This window comes from Agelaius phoeniceus, chromosome 1 (assembly GCF_051311805.1).
Source record: "Agelaius phoeniceus isolate bAgePho1 chromosome 1, bAgePho1.hap1, whole genome shotgun sequence".
NCBI lineage: Eukaryota > Metazoa > Chordata > Aves > Passeriformes > Icteridae > Agelaius > Agelaius phoeniceus.
In genome coordinates this window covers 64125247-64146225 of record NC_135265.1, presented here as the reverse complement: position 1 = coordinate 64146225, position 20979 = coordinate 64125247, and the positions used below count along the sequence as shown (strand labels likewise).

The window sequence follows — 20979 nt, the reverse complement described above, 5'->3', positions numbered from 1 at the left end:
CATTTAAATCATGCCAACTTGCTTCCACCCTCGGCAGAAATTCATGATGACTCAGAAATGGATCTTGTCCTTCTAGCTGAGAATCACTTCTCAAGTGATTCTATACTAGTGCTATAGTTTGATATCTGCTTTCACAAAAGGAATAAGCCAATGTGTCTCATCATATTTTCTATCCTGCCCCCACATAAATTTCTGTTGTGAATAAAAAACATTCTATTCAGCATGGAGGGCATTTTATTTTTGTGCACATTTTGAGATTTTAGTTGGAATATGATGCTTGTACAGTAACCCAGGCAGTGGAGACTATAAAATCTTCTATTTATGAGCTATTCCAGTGAACAGATTTTCAGTTCTCCTTAAACTGACTTTTAATATTAAGTAAAAAACCCACAAATCTATGCACCAGAAAATGATCCAGAATAATTGTTCTTCAGTGTGGAAAGAGGATATGGTAAAGACATGTGAATAGTTATTTGGAAGAAGAGCATAAAGTTAGCTACGAATAAACTCTCTAAACTCATTAACAAAATGCAAAGAAATAATAAAAGAAAAATTGGACTGCAGGGATTAAATTTGGTGAGATTTTGTATAAAGAGTGAATCATACTTCTATAAAACTTGGTGTGCCTGTAGGTCACAGTGCTCATGTACAGACCAGAAAGGTAAGAACAGAATAAAGAGAACAAGCCTGATCCCGCTGTGTATACATGCTGATGTTCAAGTACCAAAACTAACTAAATATAGATATTTATCTATCTATAGCTCTCCCGATATATTGTATAGATATATAAATACCACAACCGAAGCATTGGCAAACAAGTGAGATTTCTAATCACTTTTGCTCTAAGATAGCACAGGCATAGTTGAGTCATACAACAAAACTATTTCTATTAGCAGATTGCTCAGCTTTATCAAAGCAGAAGCACCATGAGCAGCAATATAGTAATACTTAAATTGCAAATGGATTACCATTTGATTCAACAAAGTTAATAGGTGATGATGGCCTATAATTCATATGTGATTCATTTTGGCAAGTCTTCCATTTGTCAGTTCATCCTATACATAAGCAATTAAATCAGCAGGGCTAAAAAGGAGAAAAGGGCTCAGGTAGCTTAAAGAGATCTATCCTTCATACTGTTCAAATATCATTGCCTACTTCTTAGTGGTTTTCTTTTCTTGCTAGGATCAGTAAATCAGCTCAGTAGGCACAATAATAAATAACACACTGCTGATTTCCAAGCAGCTTCTAGAAGCAGGAAAATTAATTCCACAACAGTTACAAAGAAACTACGCACTGGAAAAGCTTAACTGGGAGGAACACTAAACAAAGAACAGCAAACAGTTACCATCACTACAAACGGGAGATATTAAATTTCAGAGAAGTGGCTGGAAATGTGTCAGGCTGGCAGCCACAGCACAAGCACTAAATTCATGTGCAGCTAGGAGGCTTGGTCCTACAGCAGGGACAAAGGACACATACAGAAATAGACTCCCAAGGAGAATCCTGCCTCTGTTTCTTGATGACAGCCAGAATGCTATCAGCATCACTGGCACAGATGGCCCTAGCCCACTTACTCACTCTTAATGAAAACACAGAGAGCAGCCAACACAGGATCCAGGAGCTAAATTAACCTCTGCAACATCGAGGCCGTGCACAAAGCTCTGCTGTGAGAAGAAGATGTGTTTGTGCCATCAGGACAGTTTCATTCTTACTGGTGCTGCCTGAAGGGTGTCAGCCAGGGTTTCTCTCCCCTCTCCTCTGGCTCTGGATTCCCCAAGGAGAGCAATGGGTGTACTGACAGTGAGCTGATGCCCACATAGCACATCTGCCGGGAGGATATGGCTCCTGGACTGAGGGAGTGATCACCTGCACTCACTTTAAAACACATGTTCCACATGTTGACTCCCTGTTGATAGGCTCAACGAGAGGCCAAACAAATACCCTCAGTGCCTAGAATGCTTGGATCACTTTTTCCTGGATAGAAATGGTCCCGTAAAGTAAACATAAATGAAAACCAAGCATACAGAAGAGAATGTTTGCATTTAAATGTCAGAATTAGACCTAACAAAAGGGGGGCATGGCTTTCTGCAAAGCTAAATCATCTCTAGCTGATCCTTTGAAACTCTTTGAAAGTATCAAAAAAAGAAACCACCCCCCCAAAAAAAGAGCTTTTGGTGGACTAGCCAATGTTTTACAGTGTTTCAAAAGGCCTTTGATTAAACCTCTAAGCCAGAGAGGACTCAAGCAGGTAAGTAATCCCTGGGCAAAAAGAAAAGTACAATCATGGTTCAAAAACTGGAGATGGAAAAGAAAGCAGAATTGAACTGCAAGTTTCTGTGATGGTGGAAGGTTAACACCAGCCAGCTTTGGGGCTCTGCAGCAAGTCTCATATTGCTGCTGTATTTACCACTGATCTAGAAAGAGGGCTGTATTGTGAGATGGCAACATTTGCAGCTGTCATAATTATTTCAGCTAAGCAAGACAAGAGGGGACTGTGATGATGAGGAAGTGCTAACGAAACAGAATGCACCATGTAATGGTGAATTAAATTCAATACTGAAAATGCAAAACAACACACGTTAGGGAGGGATGCGAGTGCCGCTTCTAAATCTGACAAGCTCCCATTCATTTATACTAAACTGGAAAGTAAACTGGGCATTTATGTAAATATCTATTTGCTATTACTAGTCCTCACAAAGCTGTAGTCAGAAAACAAGTTAGTAGAACACAGGAGGGATAAGTAACATACTGGTTAACACCAATTATTAGAATTCTCTACAAAACCTCTGGCATAGTGTGCAGTCTATCCTCACTCAGAAAAAGTCATGTGAATGTGTTTGTCTAGGTGCATAGTTTGGAGAAAAGACTTTTATAAAAAACAATGCTTTGTTACACTTGGATTATTTATCCTTGAAAGATGGCAAAAGATGTGATAAAAGCAACCAGAGTAGCAAAGTAGCGAATAATGTCAAGAAGTAAGTGCACAAACATCTGCTCTCCTGTCTTACTGTTCAAGAAACAGGAACCTCATGGTGTTAATCTCAAATGGGTGACATGAAGCATTTTGGCACAAATGCTAAAAGTGAGACACAACTGAGGAAGCAGATATGGCAGAAGATTTATTGACAATCATAAAAGACTTAAGATGCATCTACACTTAGGAACATAACAAATGTATCTCCCTATGTCTATTGTTAGCCAAATACTGTATTTTTAATAAAAATGTAAACAACTAAGCTTCACGGTTTACAACAACATCTAAATATTAGAAAGCAAACTTATATATAGTGGGAAATAGCCTACAGTGCCAGGGTAATTGACCTCAGGCATGGTCTAGCTTGTGTTTCAACATCCATCCTAGGCACTTCTACTCTTGTACAGTTTGCAGCTCCTCCTGATAGGGTATTTTTAGATAACTGCAATTTGTCCAGCCATAAATGCTATTAGACATCACCAAGCAGTTGCATGTGACAGGATATTTTGGTAACTATAGGTGAGAAATGTTTAGCTTCATATAAGCCTTCGTGAGTGTCACAGCTCCATTACCTCACATACCATTTCACACAGATGAAGCATAATTAACCTCCTCTGTTTCCTGCTGCTGTGCCTGTACTCCAATATGCTGGCAGCTGGAAAAGGGTTTGCGAAGTGATCAACATTTCAGGTTCATAGAATCACAAAATTTTTAGGGTTGGAAGAGATCATCCAGTCCAACTTTGTTGCCAAGACAGGGTCACCTAGAGGAAGTGACACAAACACATCCAGGTGTGTTTGGAATGTCTCCAGAGAGGGAGACTCCACAGCTTCCCCAGGCAGTCCATTCAGTGCTCTGCCACTCTTGATGTAAACTTCTTCCTCATGGTCAGGTGAAACTTCTGTTTTAATTTATAGGCACTGCTCCTCGTCCTGTTGCTGGGCACCATTGAAAAGAGTCCATGCTCTTGACACCCACCTTTGAGATATTTATATGCATTAATGAGATGCTCTCTCAGTCTTTTCTTCTCCAGACTAAACACGCCCAGCTCCCTCAGCTTCTCTTCATAAGAGAGATGGTCCAGACCCCTCATCATCTTTGTGGCCTCTGCTGAACCCTCTCCAGAACTCCTTGTTTTTCTTGTACTGAGGAGCCCTGAACTGGACACAAGTTCTAGATTTGCCAGTAACATTCCTTCTTTTCCTAATGTTTTCCAAGGCAAGTTTGCCAATCAGTAAACCATTTCTCTTTCACTGCTGCCATGTGAATATGTTAGTGCAGGCAACCACTGAATAACCAACAACATTAAGCACAAACAAAACCACCCTGCAACACACAAACCAAAAGAAAACAGGCCCCAAACAAAACCCCCTCAGAAACACTGCGCTGCTCCTCCTGTCCTCCTGAGGCATTCCCAAGCTTTCCCATCTCTGCGAAATGCTCTCTGTGGCATTTCCCCATGGCAGCTGCAGTATTGGACACAAGGCAGCAGACCCATGTTGTGCCTGTCAGGAGGCACAGCCTCCTTGGTGGCACACACCAGCCTGTCTCCATTTTCCCTAGCTGCCATCCCAAATCATTCCCAATGGTGGCAGAGCCTGCTGCCATGCCACCTTCTCCTTCTTCTCCAACTCAATGTCATGACCCGCACCTGAAGGCAGGGTAACTGAGGTTCTTGTTAATAGATCACTTGGAGTGGACTATAATTCCACTCAGTGGAAATGACACTGAGTGGCTGGTGTTTACATATGTGTGTGTGTATATATATATATATATGCATGTGTATATACACGTGGGTCTATGTGCATAGTTTATGTTCTTTTATAAGAATTGTCATTTGATCCAGCACTGCTTGTGGGTCACGGCAGCTATTACAAGCCCAGGTCATACCAGGAGGAAAAGGGTCGGCATTACAACTGTTTAATTTCATCAGGAAGGGACAATCCGCATTGGACTCACTCTGGTTAGTCAATCCTTTTGAACTGGTCATTAATGCACTGAGGGTTAATGTGTGTCCCCATTACCCCTCTAAGGGTCAGCTTGACTTTGTCCCAGAAAAAACCTTTCAGCAGGTCCGGGGTACACCAGAAAACTTTTCAAGAGGTCTGATGTACCCAAGTCAACACTGAGAAGAGAATTATCATTACAGTCTCATGACTGTAATGTCAGTAACAGGACTCGAGGAAACAGCATGAAGCTGTGTTGGGGCAGGTTTAGGGTAGAGATCAGGAAAACATTCTTCACCCAGAGGGCTGAGCACTGAAACAGGCTCCCCACGGAAGTGGTCACACCACCAAGCCTGGCAGACAAAGCTTTTTTGGAGAAAGCTCTCCAGCAGCATATTCTGATTCCATGACAATTTCGTGACGAGGGGACAGTCACCACTTGGCTGGCCCTCGGCAGCAACACCCTTCAGTAAGCCACTGAGGGTGAGTATCCCTTTCCCCAGCACTCTCGGGGGATCGCGCAGAATTCCTCCTGGAGAAAAGGTCGCGACAGGTCCGGGTCACGCCAGAGAGCCCTACAGCAGCTCTGGACCGTACGGATCGCTCCAATACCACCCCCAAGGGCCCGTGTCGGTACCACCAAACCAACCCTCCTGCCCTCACATCCCTCCCTCTCCCGCCCCGCTCCCCTCCCTCCGCGCCTCGCGCCCGCCGAGGGGCGGAGGCCCCGCCCCGCCGCGAGCGCGGGGAGGAGGCGGGGCGGGGCCGCGGACTCAGCTAATGCGGGGGCGCGCGGCGGCGGGGGCGCGCCGGGGGCCGGAGGGAGCGTGTGCGCGCCGGGCGCGCCCCCGACCGGAGGAGGGGCCGGGGGCCGGGCCAGCCCCGCCGCCGCGGCGCCCGCTCCCCGCCCGCCTCCCGCTTCCGCCCGGCGCCGCCGCCGCCGCTCAGCCCGCCTCGCCCCCGGCCCCGCCGCGCCCCGCGACGCCCCTCGCTCCCATCGGGCACCTCCACCGGCCGCCGTCATCGCCAACCCTCCCCCACCCCGCTCCCCGTCTTCTACCGAGGCGCTCCGGTTGTGGGGGTGACCCGCGCTCCGCACGGCCCCGGGCCTGCCCGTCGCTCCGCCCCCGGGCCCGTCCGGTGACAGTCGCGACCGCCGCGGGAGGTGGCGGCGGAGGAGCAGGAGGAGGCCGGAGCCGGGATGTCCGGGCAACAGCAGCAGCAACAACAGCCGCCGTCGCCACAGCTTTCTTTGGCGGCCGCCGTTCCCCCGCCGGCGCCGGGGATCCCCTCCGCCGCCGCAAGCCCCGGCCCCGCTCCGGCCGCCGCGCTCCTGCTCCACCCGCCACCGCCGCCTCCGGCCACCGCGGCGCCGCCGCCACCCGCCGCCGCCACGGCCGGCAGCAGCGGGCCCGCGGCCGCGGGGGGCGGCGGTGCCGGCGCCGCGCTGGGCCTGCCGGCGGGGAGCGGCACCAGCGCCCCGGCGCCCTTCCCGCACGGAGACCCGGCCCTGAACGAGCAGGAGAAGGAGCTGAAGCGGCGGCTGAAGAGGCTCTACCCGGCCGTGGACGAGCAGGAGACGCCGCTGCCCCGCTCCTGGAGCCCGAAGGACAAATTCAGTTACATCGGCCTCTCGCAGAACAACCTGCGGGTGCACTACAAAGGTGAGGAGGGGCGGCCCGGGCCGCCGCGACACCCCCGGTCCCCCCCAGGGGCCGGGGGCTGCCCGACCCCTCCGTCGGGCAGTGGGCACAGGAGTAACAATAACAGGAAATAACACACGCTCCTCTCCCTCCTTCTTCCCTGTTTTCCGATCCCCTAAATTTCCCCCCGCAGCGTGGAGATAAGGGGCTTGTTTTCCCTTATTTCAGGTTTATTTTTCTCTCCTTTCCCCTCCCCCTCCCCGTTTCTGTCGCCGTGCGGGGAAAGGGGGGGGACACAAGGGGCCGCCCCCGCCTCCTTATGCTTCTGGAGTGGGCATTATGTAAACTCCGAGACTTCCTCCGTGGATTCAGGTATCGCCGGAACGTTTGGGTCGGAGGCAGGAGAATAAAGGACGCTCGGCATGACGTGTCCTGTTTATGGTAATGAGCGAGAAAAAGAAGTGGCTGCTTTTTTTTTCTCCCTCTCGAGAAGAGCAAGGGTTAAATGGAGTTAAGAGCAGCAAGCGTTAAGCTATTGAACACGGAAATGACGGGAGGGGAAAGCGCTGAGAAAAACACGGTTTATTTTTAAGCTGTGAAAAAAATGATTTTAAAGTCACTGGTAATAGTCTTGCCTAACTATTGCACAGAGTGATTTGAGGGAAGGAACGACAGTAGGACTTACATTAATAAAGGTGACTAAAACTTTCTTCCTTGACGTTTCACAGTTAAAGTTACAGATTTTCAAATAAAAGGTAAAAAACAGTATACTTTTGTACTAAAAAATAACATCAGCGAGAGGTATTAGAAGAAAAACTTGTGTTGATTGTTATGAAATGTCATAAAACCTGGAAACATAAGCCTACACTCTGACCTGAAAAAACACAGACACATCTGGTGTTCTAGGCCCAAAGTCCTAAAGTAGAAGTGTTGTGGATTCAAAGCCACTTCTGAGTTGGCTGTGAAGAACTGGATCTTTTGTCAGTCTGTAGTCAAATGAACGTAGTGGGAGGGGAAACAAACAACCGTGCAGTTACCCTTTCTCAGAGTTTGCAGTGGAGAAATTCAAGGGAAATTTCGATAAACATGTTACTGTTTAATCGGAGGAGGAAAACGGCAACACAAACACATGGCAGGATTTGGCTGCCATGAAAGGATTAAATGTACTCTGGGAGACTTTTTTTTTAAATAGAGAGGTTTTAATATTACACACAAAATACTCTGTTAAAAATGCTAAGTTTAATGCACCGTACAAAGATAATAAAGGAGCTTGATGACTGTAGAGCAGGTTTCTGGGAGGCACCGAGTGATTTAAGGATGTGTAATTTAATACTCAACTCTGAATTTCCTGGCTTTTGTTCAGTGTTTTATGACCTTGTATTTTTAGAAACATTTTGTATTTTCTGGTGCTTAGTGGCAGTGAGTTGTTTGGTTTTGGTGTTTTTTTCTTCTAAGATGATCATAGCTTAGTGGCTATCAACTCCTTCTGCTGGTTTGTTTTGCTTTGGCCAACTTCTTTTTCTCATAAGCTAGAATTTAGAGGTCGAACCTCAGTTTTATTGCAGAAGTATATTTTCAGGCTTTCCTTGTGCTATCCCTGTTTTTCCTCACCTCCTTTCCGCAGTGTTACGGAAAATCATTACCTCAAAGAAATTACAGAAGTCATGAAGCACAGTTAGTAGGTTATAACAATGAAATACCTTTACTCTAGCTCTTAAACAATGGCAAGTGCTGAAGGTTGAAGAGTTCCTAGGTTAGCCCAAAGGACTTTGAAAAGGAGAGGTGCCAATATAACATGTCTGCTTTTCTTTTTCCTAAGTGCAGATGGGAGTAAATGGCTTCTTAAGTGGCCCATCTTTTCTTCTGGGTAATTTAATGCAGGCGTCTGTTAGGGCAACTCCATGTTTATGTTACCAGCCTGGCACCTGGAGTTGCTAACTGGGCTAAGCAGTGAATGGCATCAGAGTATTTCTACCTGAGAACCAGAGGGCAAACATGCTGAACATCTCCTGCCTTTTCTCCCTCCTGGATCCTTCTGCCCTAAGAATACAATAAAAGGGGAGAAAATGAGGAGGTTCAATGAGGAGAGTAAGGGAAGATGGCAAGTAGGAATGTGCTTAGCACTGTGAAATAGTGTTTTACATATCAGATCTCAAAAGAAAGCACTCACAGTATCTTCTTTTCTAATACTGGCACTTTCAGTGCTTCTGAAATTACCTAAGTAGTAGTGGAAGAACATTGGATGTTTTTGTTGAGAGGAAATATGAATTATATGTTGAGCAGGGATAAAGAACTGTTGTATTCTTGACCAAAATACTCAAGGAAAAAGATAGATCTGTCCAAAGAAGCCAGTAACCTAAAGCAATTCTTACTATTTTCTATTACTGTAGTATAGGTACCCTGTACACTTAAATTTTCTCTTTTGCCTCTGTAGATTTCTGGCTATAGAACTGTTTTTCTGGAGTAATTTCCTTCTGTGACTGATAGGAGGCAGAAAGTGTTAACAGCAGTGCTTTGCCTTCACTTTGGATGTGTTTGGACTACTGAAAAAATGTGTGAGAGGAACAATCAGTGCAAAAACTTTAAAAGTTATTTTTCATATAGATACCTTAATAATTTTAATGTGCTGATGTATTGTGAACAGTGATATTTTTGTTTCACTGGTTTGTGAGATGAATGACGGTCCTCTCAATGTAATTTCTGAAGATTCCTTTTATTTTCCTGCTTACCAGTGGACAAGTTGTATGGAAACATGAAGTGCAGTGGATGTCTCTTACTACCCATTGCAGCTGGGATGTTTTGTGTACTGCATTTCTGGACCTGAAGATTTTTGCAAGCATCCTACAGAGTGCTTAAGAAATGGAAACTGCCACAAAACCAGGCATTGATCTAATGGTGGAGGTTTAAAAAAAAGGAGTATAGTCTAGCATCAGAATAAAAGCTCTTCAAATTTTGTTAAGGCAAACGAAACCCAAGAGTCAGTGCTTTTTTGTGCTGTCTCTCGGAATCGTAGTGTTACTTGGAAAGGAAAACTTAAATGGGGTGGTGTTTTTGTTTAGCAGGTTAGGTAGCTTTGTTAAAATCTTGATATGAAATACGTAGACAGTGGCATCAGTGATACTGTAAATATATGAAAGACTATATCTAGAGTATTTTTGTTTTTCCTATGGACAGACATACATTTTTGTGTTGCTGCCAGTTAGCTGTGCAAGCTGATAGAAAGCTAACACTGTCTTACTACCTGTTGTTTGTGGTGTTTCTTTGTAAGGGAGACAATGAAAAACTGTATCAGGAAAAAATGGATGTCATTTCACTTAATTATAATTTTTACAGCTCTGAGCTGTAGGTAAGTGGTAAAGAAAGCATAAGTGCATGCTGCAAATAATGCATGCACAAAATTACATAGCTAGTAAGGCAAGACATCTTTAACAATATTCCTAGATATTTCTAAAAGATTCAGAAATAAGACATGGGTCCTGTTGAAAGCCAGGGAATTCATAAATGGTGTATGTGATATGAAAGATCCACTAGACAGGCAAATTAGGTTTCCAGCAGGTAGTGATCTGTACTATGTAGTGTAAGGAGATAAAAACAGACTCAGATTTGTAACCATGGAAGAAACTATATACAGAATTAGGTAAACAGACAAAATAATTGTTGCAGAAATAATGGAAACTCCTATAGAAACTTCACTTAAATTAGTCTTGCGACAATTGTCCAAAAAAGCTGAAGAAAGTTATGCAATTTTGACTAAGCTGCCATTGCATGAACTTTTTCTAATGTATCACAGGCCAGGGGATCTTAGCCAGACATTTATTTACAGTGCAGTTGCCTTTGAACTGCCTGTAGTGCAAAACAAAAATAAACTATTTTTCAGTGCAAACTATGCATTCCATTTCCTGTTGGAAAACGAAGAGGATTCTATACTAATAGTTCTGTGTTGTCACTCAGTGTTACAAGGATGGTGTCACTTTTTCTGGCAGAGAACACTCAGGGTACATTCAGTACAGTTTGCCTGTTTTGGACAGCCTTGTAGCTCTGAGATGTCTTGCTTTTTTTTTAACTGGGGAAGAAGTTAAAGTAAAATTAGTAATTTGTGTCTTTTGATTTGGTTTTTTTCTTAGAATTATAGAATCATTTAGTTTGCAAAAGAGCTCTAGGAACACCGAGTCCAACCACAAACTCAGTACTGCTGAGTCCTCGACTAAACCGTGTCCCCAAGTGCCACATCTGCAGGTTTTGTAAATACCTTCAGGGGTGGTGACTCAATCACTTCCCTGGGCAGCCTGTTCCATTCTTGTCTCAGTGAAACTTGCCTAATGAATACAACAGAAGATTAGGCTTTGATTATTTTATTTTTGGCAGTGTGAGCAAGTCATTGAACCACCTGTTGGAAATAACTGCAGTTCAGCTTATGTAAACTTCGTTTAAGGATTTAAACTGGATAAACATGCTTACTTTTGTCTAGGTAGGTGCTCCTATAGATTTCTTCTGGACTATTTGGTGTGTATGCATTATAAACTTAGATTTAGGTTCAAAGATTATCTTTTTTGAAAGCAGAGATGGCTTCTCCAAACATGTTTATATCCGAGTTAGCTTTTGATAGAATTAAAATTTAGATTAATTTCACTGTAATTTTGCTTAAGTAGTAGCGATACTACTTACTAAAAGTCATTAGTGTGAGTGCTTAAAAAGTGATATATAAAGCATGGTCAATTCATGCTTGTCAAACACTTCTAATGAATGCCCAAGTAAAAACAGTACTAGTAATTGAACTTACCTATGATCTGGTTTACAGTGTAAAGTTCAAGATTTGTAGACCTGTTTTCCCTTCTCTGCTCCCAGTGCATCTGTTTGCAGAGTTCTCTTTTTAATTATGAAAATCGCTAGTGTTAAATACTACATACTTCAAAAGTGTTCTTTTAAATACTCAACCTATAGTTTGTGACTGTCGGAGCGGTGTGTTTTGAGGAAACATTGGGCAGTGTTTGTGTGATCTACTTCAGGTGTTTGGAACCTCCGATTCAGAAGTTCAGAGTTGGGTGTCAAAGTTCTTTTTTATTCACAAGCAAGGAAGTGAGGATTCAGGTTACCAAAGAATGTGGCAGCAGTAGAAGACATCAAGTTAATGGGCCACTCAGCTCAAGAGTCCCATTGGTGACAGTGGTCTCAAGTGCCTGAGAAAAAATCTAAAAACATGTCAGGCATAAACGGTGTATGTCTGTTTCCCCTCTCAGCTTCCATTTTAAGCTGAAGGACATTGTGGACTCAAGGCAGTGTCTCAGTTAACTGCAGTTCTAGAAGCTGTGTTCTCTTAAACACTAACATCTATAGTATCCTCTGCTAAGCAATTTTGCAGTTCAGATAACTGTTCAGTTAAGAGCCTCTTTCTTGTTTTAAAGCAGGCTGATAAACTAGGATCTCATGACCACATGTAATTCAGTGTAGCCTGGTGGTACTGAAAGACTTAACTACCATGTTTAGACAGTGTGGAGATACTTGGAATATTGGAAAGTAGTTAACTGGATGATGTTTAGCCTTCTAAACATATTAATTTTATGTAAGTACAAATAAAAGCAGTAAAATGGAATTCATAGGAGATTATGTTAGAAGGACAGCAGTTCTAAATTTAGGGTGTCTTCTGTTTTAATGGGATGAAAGTAGTTTTGGGCACTGACTTCCCCAAGCATGTTGCTTCACCACATGAAGTGTTTGGCAATACTGGTAAGGTATCCTGTTACTTCTGCCCCTCTGTTGACCTCTTATTTGTAGTGTGACAGCTGTGTGTGGCTGTGTTGTGAACTGGATCAGGGAACTGATCTGCTGCTTAAAAAAATCTGGTAGGTTTCTTAAACCCCGATCAGCTAATCAATCTGGTTCCTAGTAGGGCCTTGCAAATAAATGCCTGGATTGGGGAGGAGATGGGTGAAGGGGAGTTTCCGGAAGAGGTGTTAAGAATACCTTAAATAGGTATTGTTGCCAAACACTTAGATTGTGATTTCACAAAGCTAAGTCTGCTGGGTAATAGATTTACATTTTCAATAATATTTGGCTGGTTCCTACTGCTTTAGTCTTTTCTATGTGGAAGACTTTCCCAAATAAGGAGAATGACTCAGACTGAAACTACACAGATTGTCAAGTGCATAGTGTAACCAAGGGAACTTCTTTGCAGTCTATTTTAAAGTAAAAACCTAAAGACATTTTAGAAGAAAGTATTTTTCCTTCTTCCAGTGCATTGTTTAATCAGACTCCTTTGAACTTAAGGGATGTCTTAGGAGTTCAGTGTTCTGCCCTTTCAGCTGAAGGATTTCAATGTACTTAGACATGGTAATCTGTAATAGCTAAATAGTGATCTACCAGCATTTGAAAACCAAGCAAACTCATGGAAGCTCTAAGATTATGTACTTGGTTGTTACACTGGTTGTCACAGCCTGAGGAAATAAAAGTAGTGAACAATAAAACGAAATTGTGTATGGAGGAGTAAATTACTGTTTTTTCCTCATGTGATATATCACATCAGCATGCAGAAATCAACATGCAGAACGTAGGCAGCAAACTTAACATTGTCAAACGTGTGAGGTGATCGAAGGATTTCTGCACAAAATGTTTAGTAGTACTAACAAAACACTGAAGCAAGCAATGGGTTTGCACTCAGAAAAGTAAGGTGGTTGGCCACTTAGGTAGTAGCACACTGGGGTGAGTCATTAACATCAGAGAAAACATGGTAGGTTAAACCTAATGTAAGTGGGTGAAGAATTTGTGTTTAGGTAGTAGCACACTGGGGTGAGTCATTAACATCAGAGAAAACATGGTAGGTTAAACCTAATGTAAGTGGGTGAAGAATTTGTGGTGTCCAAAAAGGTGTTGGTTGCTGGTGTGGCCTTGGTGAGAGTTCTCCCTGGCTGAGCACGTGCCATTGGTTAGGAGCTGGTGGGTGCTGGCTCTGCAGGCTGATAAGCACTGACAGTTCTATGAACATTTGCACAAGGGAGCACTGTGCTCAGAGGTTCTGTACAGGTCAATCCCTGACCCTCTGCCCTTAGAGGTTTTGTACTGTGGGCCAGCTGGGCCTTATCTTTCTGCCTGCCTAGGTTGTCATTCTCCTACAGTTTCTTCTTTGCTGTGTGACCTGACTTGCTGCACCTGAGACATGATTAATCTGAGCCTGAGCAGTAATGCCAATGTTAATGCCCCCGAAAGAAGTGTGTTTGGTTGTGGGATTTTTGCATATGCAGATCAATTGCTATGCAGGTGCAGTAGGCCTCCCTGTCTGGACTGGAAATGACAGCTGGAGTGCTGCAGCACAAGTGATTTGTACAGCACACTCAAAACAGGCAGCTCCTTTCATCATGCTACAGATCCACTTCAAGAGTAGGCATGGGATCTGTGTGAGTTATTCTTATGGCAGTGACAGTCTGTTCTTGGTTTCCATCTTACTGAATTGCCTTGCTTCTTGCCATGATCCAATATACTTTCCATCTTGTTTGTTAAATTTTTTTAAACTATGTCCAGTGGCCCCACGCATGACTGTCACACAAAAGTTGAGGAGTTTTGGGTGTACTTGGGAGACACTGTGCTTGCTTGAGCAGGTTGTTGCTAAAACAAGTCATCTGGTCAAAAGCCTGCTTCCAGGTTGCTTTTGGAAAGGGCTGTGAGGAGGATGACACCTTCAGAAGGTTGGTGTTAGTAGAGTGCAAGTGGCTCTTGGGTTTGGGTTGAAAATCCTGGGAGTAGACAAGAGCTGAAATTGGGCCTTATTGTGGCAGAGCTAATGTAGAGTGAGCCTAATAAGAAAAAGGAGTAGGAGCTGCATGAGCTCAGTTAGGCTGTAAGGTTTAATGCTGTCCTGGAACAACATTGGAATGTGGAAATCGATTGTGAGTAGCATGTTCTGTATAATGACTGGTGTTTATTCTGGAGGATGTTAGAATTGAAGTGTCTTCAGTAACTTGTAGATTCAGAGTACTAAGCATTAGATGAAACTCTCTTACGTTGTGTTTCAGTTTATAAAAATGAGTAAGCCCTGTGCATTTGAGAAATCATACAGTTCTTTCAAACACAGGTGGCCTTTTGTCAATTATGTTACTTAGAATGGTGAAACTTTTTCCTGGTTTCCCTTTAAATAATTGTAGGACCTATTTGGATTACTATATCCAGGACTTCTTTCAGCATCCTTGGTTGCAATACAGGTGCTTACAGTATTTGAAACAAAATACTCCAGCATAAAACTCAGGTTGATAAGAATATTGTATGTTGTTTGCTCATTGCATAAGCCTTTTGTTTTGAGTAGTTGGCATGCATAGCTTTGAGTCCCCTTCTGCAATTAACTAAAATACATTTTTTGTGTGTTTTGAATGCTCTTGTTTTTCAGGTCATGGAAAAACTCCAAAAGATGCTGCTTCTGTTCGAGCTACACATCCTATACCTGCAGCCTGTGGCATATATTATTTCGAAGTTAAAATTGTCAGTAAGGGAAGAGATGGGTAAGCAGAGTGCATTATGAATTAATTGTTTCTTGAAATACTGCCTTATATCATCTTTCAGTCAACAGATGTTTTCAGTATCAAAACTTATTTTCCTATTTTACAGCTTTATATAGCTTGATTCCTTATTGTTGAGAAATTGCACTCTTATATTTGATTTTTTTTAGAGAGCTGATTGTGGTATTTACTGTCCACAAATCAGTGTACAATAAATACCAAAGCATCATCTCATTTTTTCTTGACAAAAAAAGTTAGGGTTTGAATGACCAGATTGACCCTGCTGTTACCTTTAAAGGTGTTGGGTTTTGGCTATATGGATTTACAGACTTTGATGTAATTTTTAGGATGTGTAGCAGACCAACTTATTTCCTCAGTGTGATCTTTTCATGGATGTCATATCAATTTTGAAACAGAAAGTTATTCTTAAGGCTACTTGTTGATGAACATTAATAAGAATAAAGGGGAGTATTCTGAATAAGTGCCTGGGAATTTGTCACCCTATGGAAAGAACAAGAAATGCTGCTTCCCATAATCCATCTGAATTATGAATCTGTTGAAGCACAAGTGATACATGCTTTTAAGTCTGCTGAGGCAGATAGAATCTCACCTGGGAAAGTCTTGAAGTGCTAATGAAATCTTTGCTGAAGCACTTTAGTTCCTTTTCATCTTTCACTGCTTTTGGTAGAGGATGGGTGTTAATTCTGATACACTGTAGGACTGCTTTCTAATGTGCTGTAGTACATTCTTTGGCTCTGCTTCAAGGTTCCACTCAGGACTGTCTGTCCCTGTTCTAGGTACTGTACAAGCATATTGCAGGTGCTTATGCCCTGGTGTGAAAGTAAATCTTGAGAGAAGAACCATGGATGAAATTCAGTGCCTTTGTCTTTTCTTTGTCTTGCTGCAGTTTGTTTTTTTCATTTTCCCAGAGTCCTGTAAGCCCTCTGTAAGTCAGAAACAGTATTCAAACTTCTTTGTTTTCCTTATAGTATTGCATAGTGATATTTTGAAAGAATAGCCTCTCAGTAGTGCTGCAGCTTTGTAGGGGCATTTATGAGTTTGTTGTTATTTCTGTTCTCAAAAAGTTATCCCTGGGAGAGTTCTTTGCTGTGAAAAGCTTACATCCATAGTTACTTTTGTTACAATGTGAAGACCTAATTATTTTAAAATTGAGGTGGTAGAAATTAGCTTTTCAAGTAACATTCTGCTACCGATTTTAGGAACACCTTTATTTTTTGGGGGGAATGTGTGTGTGGGTTTCTTGGTTTTTTTGGTTTTTGGGGTATTTTTAATTTTAGGAACATTTTTTAAAAAATTATCCTGCTGCTTGCTGTGGGTTAAGGAGAGGTTCTTATTGTGACTTCCTAGTGGTGTGTCTCTTCTTGAAATAGTTTTCTGCCTACTTAGTTTGGAAGGTAGTTTTTTTGAAGTGATGGATTTCAAACAGTGTCCACATATGTGGGGGTGTCATTTTACATAGCTCCTCTAACACTTCACTGTAGATCCTTTGTGTTGGATTTTAGTAATTTCAAATTCAGTAAGGCAGCCCTGCAAAAGTGGGAAGACATCACTGAGTAAAGTTTTTCAAGGTTTTGTATTTAAGTGGTTACTCGTGAGATGTACACAGCTATGACTTGCAAAGTTGCCTGCTGAGATTGCATAAAAAATGGAGGGGTACTTTTTTCAGTTAATATTGCCTCATCCTTGCTTCAGCCTTGTGAACTTCATTTAGTGTCACTTTATGAAACATTAGCTGCATAATGAGCTGAGATGTGAATTTTTTCATTGTGTAAAATAGTATGGTAGCTGGGAAATACTGTACACACAGCTAAAGGCAAATGCAGCTTGGCTGATAAAGACCAGGAGTCAACATGTGGCACTTCACTGGATGTTAAATGTGTATCTCTAGACCCTGTTCTCAGGTCCAGGAGGTCTTTGGTGAGATGCAGGATGAATCTCTTACAGTTCAATGTTACCTTGCATTCAAACTAATAAATTTTTCCATAATAAGTAAACTGGGGAATTTAATGCAGAGAAATAGGACTACAGAAACCAGTTTCTGTCAGTTCGGATTTATTTTTCACTGTCTGCTGTGTTTCACCTGGCTTGCTCCAGGTACATTTTTGCCATATTTTTTTTTTTTTTTTGTTATCTGGTAATGGGAACAGAGTTCAGGAGGACCATATCTGTAGAAGACCAGCATGTAACTAATTAGGTCAATTAGCTAAAATGCCTTACTTGCAAAATCACGTGTTCTCAAGGTGTTAGCCTAGCTGTGGCAGCAGCAGAGCTGTATTTTACAATACTGTTTAAAGTAAATCCTAGACTACCTGAGACAACTGAGATACCTATCTGTAAGCTGAAGTACAGCTTCCAGCTTGCATAAATGTCAGTGGATAATTTTGTGCTGTTTGTTTGGAGTTCCCTTTGGTAGTAGTCTTTACTACTTCTATTTAATTTTTTAATAAACTCAGTTGAAAGTATTTAGTCCATGTACTGTATTATAGGCGTATGTCTAAGAGCCTTCTTGCTTGTGTGCTCTACTCAGCATGACTTGCCTGAAATAATCAAAACCCTTTACTAAAAACCTGCTGTAGGAGATCCATTTTTCATACTACTGTAGTACTTGAAGGTGCTGCTTCTGGAATCTGATCTTGCATATCTGAAAGTAGCAGGGTGCAAAAATTATTCTTCTTTAAGGAAGCACAGCTCTATTTTGTTTAGGGTGTGGATGTAGCATGGCTTCTTGTGGCTGTGTTTGAGCGCAGAGTTGGTTTTGTCACTCTAATGACCTAGGTCATTAAATTCTTTAATGTATCTAGGTGAGTAACTGGCTTGAGTAGAAATTTGAAGGTGTGTAATATGTTAATTTTGCAGAAGTTCGTGACCAACTTTGAGAACATTACGAACACACTGAAGAAAGTGTGAAAAAAACAGCTTTTCTAGGAAGGAAGAACTGGATATGGGAATTGGTGTTGCAGAGCAGACGAGAAGCAAAGTTGCTTTTTGATACCTCCATGTGGTGTGATAGGGTCAGTAACTGATGGTACTGGATGAGAAAAAGGGAAGTGAGAATTAAGTTCAGTAAAAGTAGTAAGGTTGAAATACCATTCAAACAAAATCTGTCTTGGTATTTGTAGAGTGTTTGACACAAGGAGTCCTGATGTGCTGCTATAGTACAGATACGTGAAATAATTACCCTAGATAGATATTTTTGAATTCTTGCTGAAAGTTCTAACCAACTGTCATATTGCTTTGTAAATATTTCCTGTTGTTCTTTATTTTTTCAGTTTTCTTTCTTAGTTTCATGTTGTTTTTTGTAGCCTAAGGGCTTCTATTTATATACATTCTCTCCTTTTATACTCTCTTTGGCTTTGCTTTGTTTGGCTCATGTGGAACATTGTGGACGGTTATGTGAGTAACAGTAGAAGGGTAATGGGTGTATGGGGAACAGTACCAAGGTGATGATTAGAAAGCATGGTAGGAAGGGGACTATTAACTAACAGTAAGTTATGTCTGCATCTCTGTTGAAATGTCCAGTTAACTTAAAAATAAATAAAAAATTTTGGCCAGGAGAAGAAGCAGTCTCTGAACACTCATTGAGTTATGTCCCTTTTCCCAGTTTGTGACTGTTTGTATCAGCTTCATGGTAAACCTGATTGGATAACTTATTTCCAAAAGCTGACTTCCAGAATGAGTTTGTTTTCATTCAGTTTTTTCCTCCAGTATGGCTGCTTGCATCATTTCATGAGTAGCTAAGACAGCAAAAGAAGGTGAAACTAGGAGCAGAAAGCAAAATGTGAAACAAAGGGCCTGGGAATGCTACTTTTGGTCATGGTGTAGCTTATACCCATTAATTTTAGTTTAAATACAGCCTTTTGGCTTTTTAAATCTTTGACCAGGAGAGACATGTTTCTTTCCCAGAGAAAATGAACTTCTGGGAACAACAATTTTATCTTCCATGTCTTGAATTTCTGTCCATTCTTACTCATTGATTTGTAAATACAATTAATAAGAATGGACAAAAATGATAGTAATAGCATGTACTTCTAGACAGTCTTCAGTGCTTTTAGAACAGCTGAGGAAGATGTATGCTTAAAATGCAAAATCATAGAGTCACAGAATGCTTTGGGTTGGAAGGGACTTTAAAGATCATCCCATTACAACCCCACTGCCAAGGGCAGGCACACCTTCCACTAGACCAGGTTGCTCAACTCTCCATCCAACCTGGCCTGGAGCACTGCTGATTTTTTTTTTTAAAGAAGAATGAAAACAAGGATTGGAAGTGGTAAGCCATCCAGAAGAATTGATGAAAACTAACTTTAGAAAGTCTGTATCCTTTTAGCAAATAGCACTGAGCTTGCACTTGTGTGAGCAGGGTTGTTTAGTCTGTGGGGTGGTGGTGCTGATGCAGATCTTCATGGTCAGCCTTTATAGCACCATGTGTAAGTTCTGCTAAATATAGTGCTCTAAAATAAAATTTTAGTACAGCAATTCATGCAAGTAATCAGTATGTTTTTGGTAAAGCAGTGTTAATAAGGCTTTAAACACTTGTTACACTATGGCTGTTTTTTAACACTGGATATACAATCAGTCATCTGTTGTTTTGGCAGTATCTTGTGTAGTATGTGTTGTGTATGTGATGAAGTAGGTGGTGAAGTAAAAAAGGAAAAACTATCCAAAACAAAAATACCATGAGAATTAAGTTTGAGTGTTCATGACACCTATGCCTGCGGCGGAGCATGAGCTGTTTTAGAGTGTTTGAGTCATAAATGCTTTGTTGTCTCCTAGAGGATGTATGTGTAGCTCTTCAAACACAAACTATACTTTTTTATTACAAGTTGTTTGTGTTGCAGTAAGTTGGCTTTTCCTTTAGCATCCATACCGATCTTCTTGTTCAACAAAAGCATTAACCAATAAACAAAATATATAACATTGTCAGTTGCTGATTGATTTGTATTTGTTTTGTACATTATTAATGTATTCTGAAAATTTTATGCAGTCCTAAGACCTGTTTTTATAGTTTTAATATGTCTTCAGCTGGTATTTGTTAAAAGAACAGGCATTTAGTAAAACAACATGCAAAACTTCACTCAGTCTACATATAAGTAGGCCTTGCAGAGTACTTGTGTATAGGGTAGAATCTGATAAGGTCTGAGGTATCCTTCTTTCATTAGTGTCTTCATTTGAATTGTAGCAGCTGCAAGAAGAGATCAGGTCATGAATTAGCAAGTGTATCTTTTCTTAAACTATAGCAGTAATTAATTTTTTACCTGAGTGTATGAGACCAGATATTGGCAGAAATGAACATTAACTAAATGTTTAATAAGATTGTTTGAGGTTTGTGTTTACCTGGTCAGAAATATTGAAGCTATGGCAAAAGTTGTCTTTCTTTGATGGTGTATGCTAGAAATTGAAAATTGTAATTTAAAAAGAGTGTTAAGAGAATATGTTTGATTTCTTGGTCTTATCTTCTTGAAACATCTTTCTTCTGAAGTTCATTCACATAACTACAGTGTATAGATGCTAACTTTACTGTAGTCCACATTTACATTATATTTTTTTTTTGTAACTATTCTTTTCTGACAGTATGGTCCCCAAAAAGGCTTTAGTCCCTGGGGACAAGTGTCCCAGGATGAAATGATGAAACCTCAAAATGGGAGGGATGTCAGTAAATTAGAATCCTTCTAGGAACATTAGAGCAATCACAAGCAAAATGTTACAGGAGTAACAGTTTCAAGCACTATGCAAAATGACTGCCTTAAATATTTTTGGTTTTGCCTCTCTATGCAGAACTGCATTGATCTGAAACCTGAGTTTATCATGTTCAAAATACTGTTTCCTTGGAAATACTCTGTAAAATTAAACTTGTTTTCAATTTGAAATTAAAGACTCAAACTGTCTATGGCATATTTTGAAACATTTAAGTAGATTAA

At 41.4% G+C, this 20979-nt stretch overlaps 1 protein-coding gene and 1 long non-coding RNA gene across 5 annotated transcripts in view; both read left to right on the top strand.

Annotated features, from left to right (window-relative positions):
• Positions 1–5776: 5776 nt before the first annotated feature.
• RANBP9 (RAN binding protein 9) overlaps positions 5777–20979 on the top strand; it is a 39041-nt gene continuing 23838 nt past the window's right edge. For 3 of the 4 annotated variants that reach the window (XM_077180373.1, XM_077180367.1, XM_077180362.1), the window contains exons 1-2: positions 5777–6584; positions 14935–15046. In XM_077180373.1, the coding sequence (XP_077036488.1) occupies positions 6122–6584; positions 14935–15046 (575 nt within the window). In that variant the 5' untranslated portion in view covers positions 5777–6121. The remainder of the gene's footprint in view (positions 6585–14934; positions 15047–20979) is intronic. The other variant, XM_054643385.2, reaches the window with a different exon arrangement.
• LOC143694368 (uncharacterized) lies at positions 6599–9533 on the top strand. Its single transcript, XR_013182831.1, has 2 exons — positions 6599–7004; positions 9296–9533. It is a non-coding gene; the product is annotated as an uncharacterized LOC143694368 (long non-coding RNA).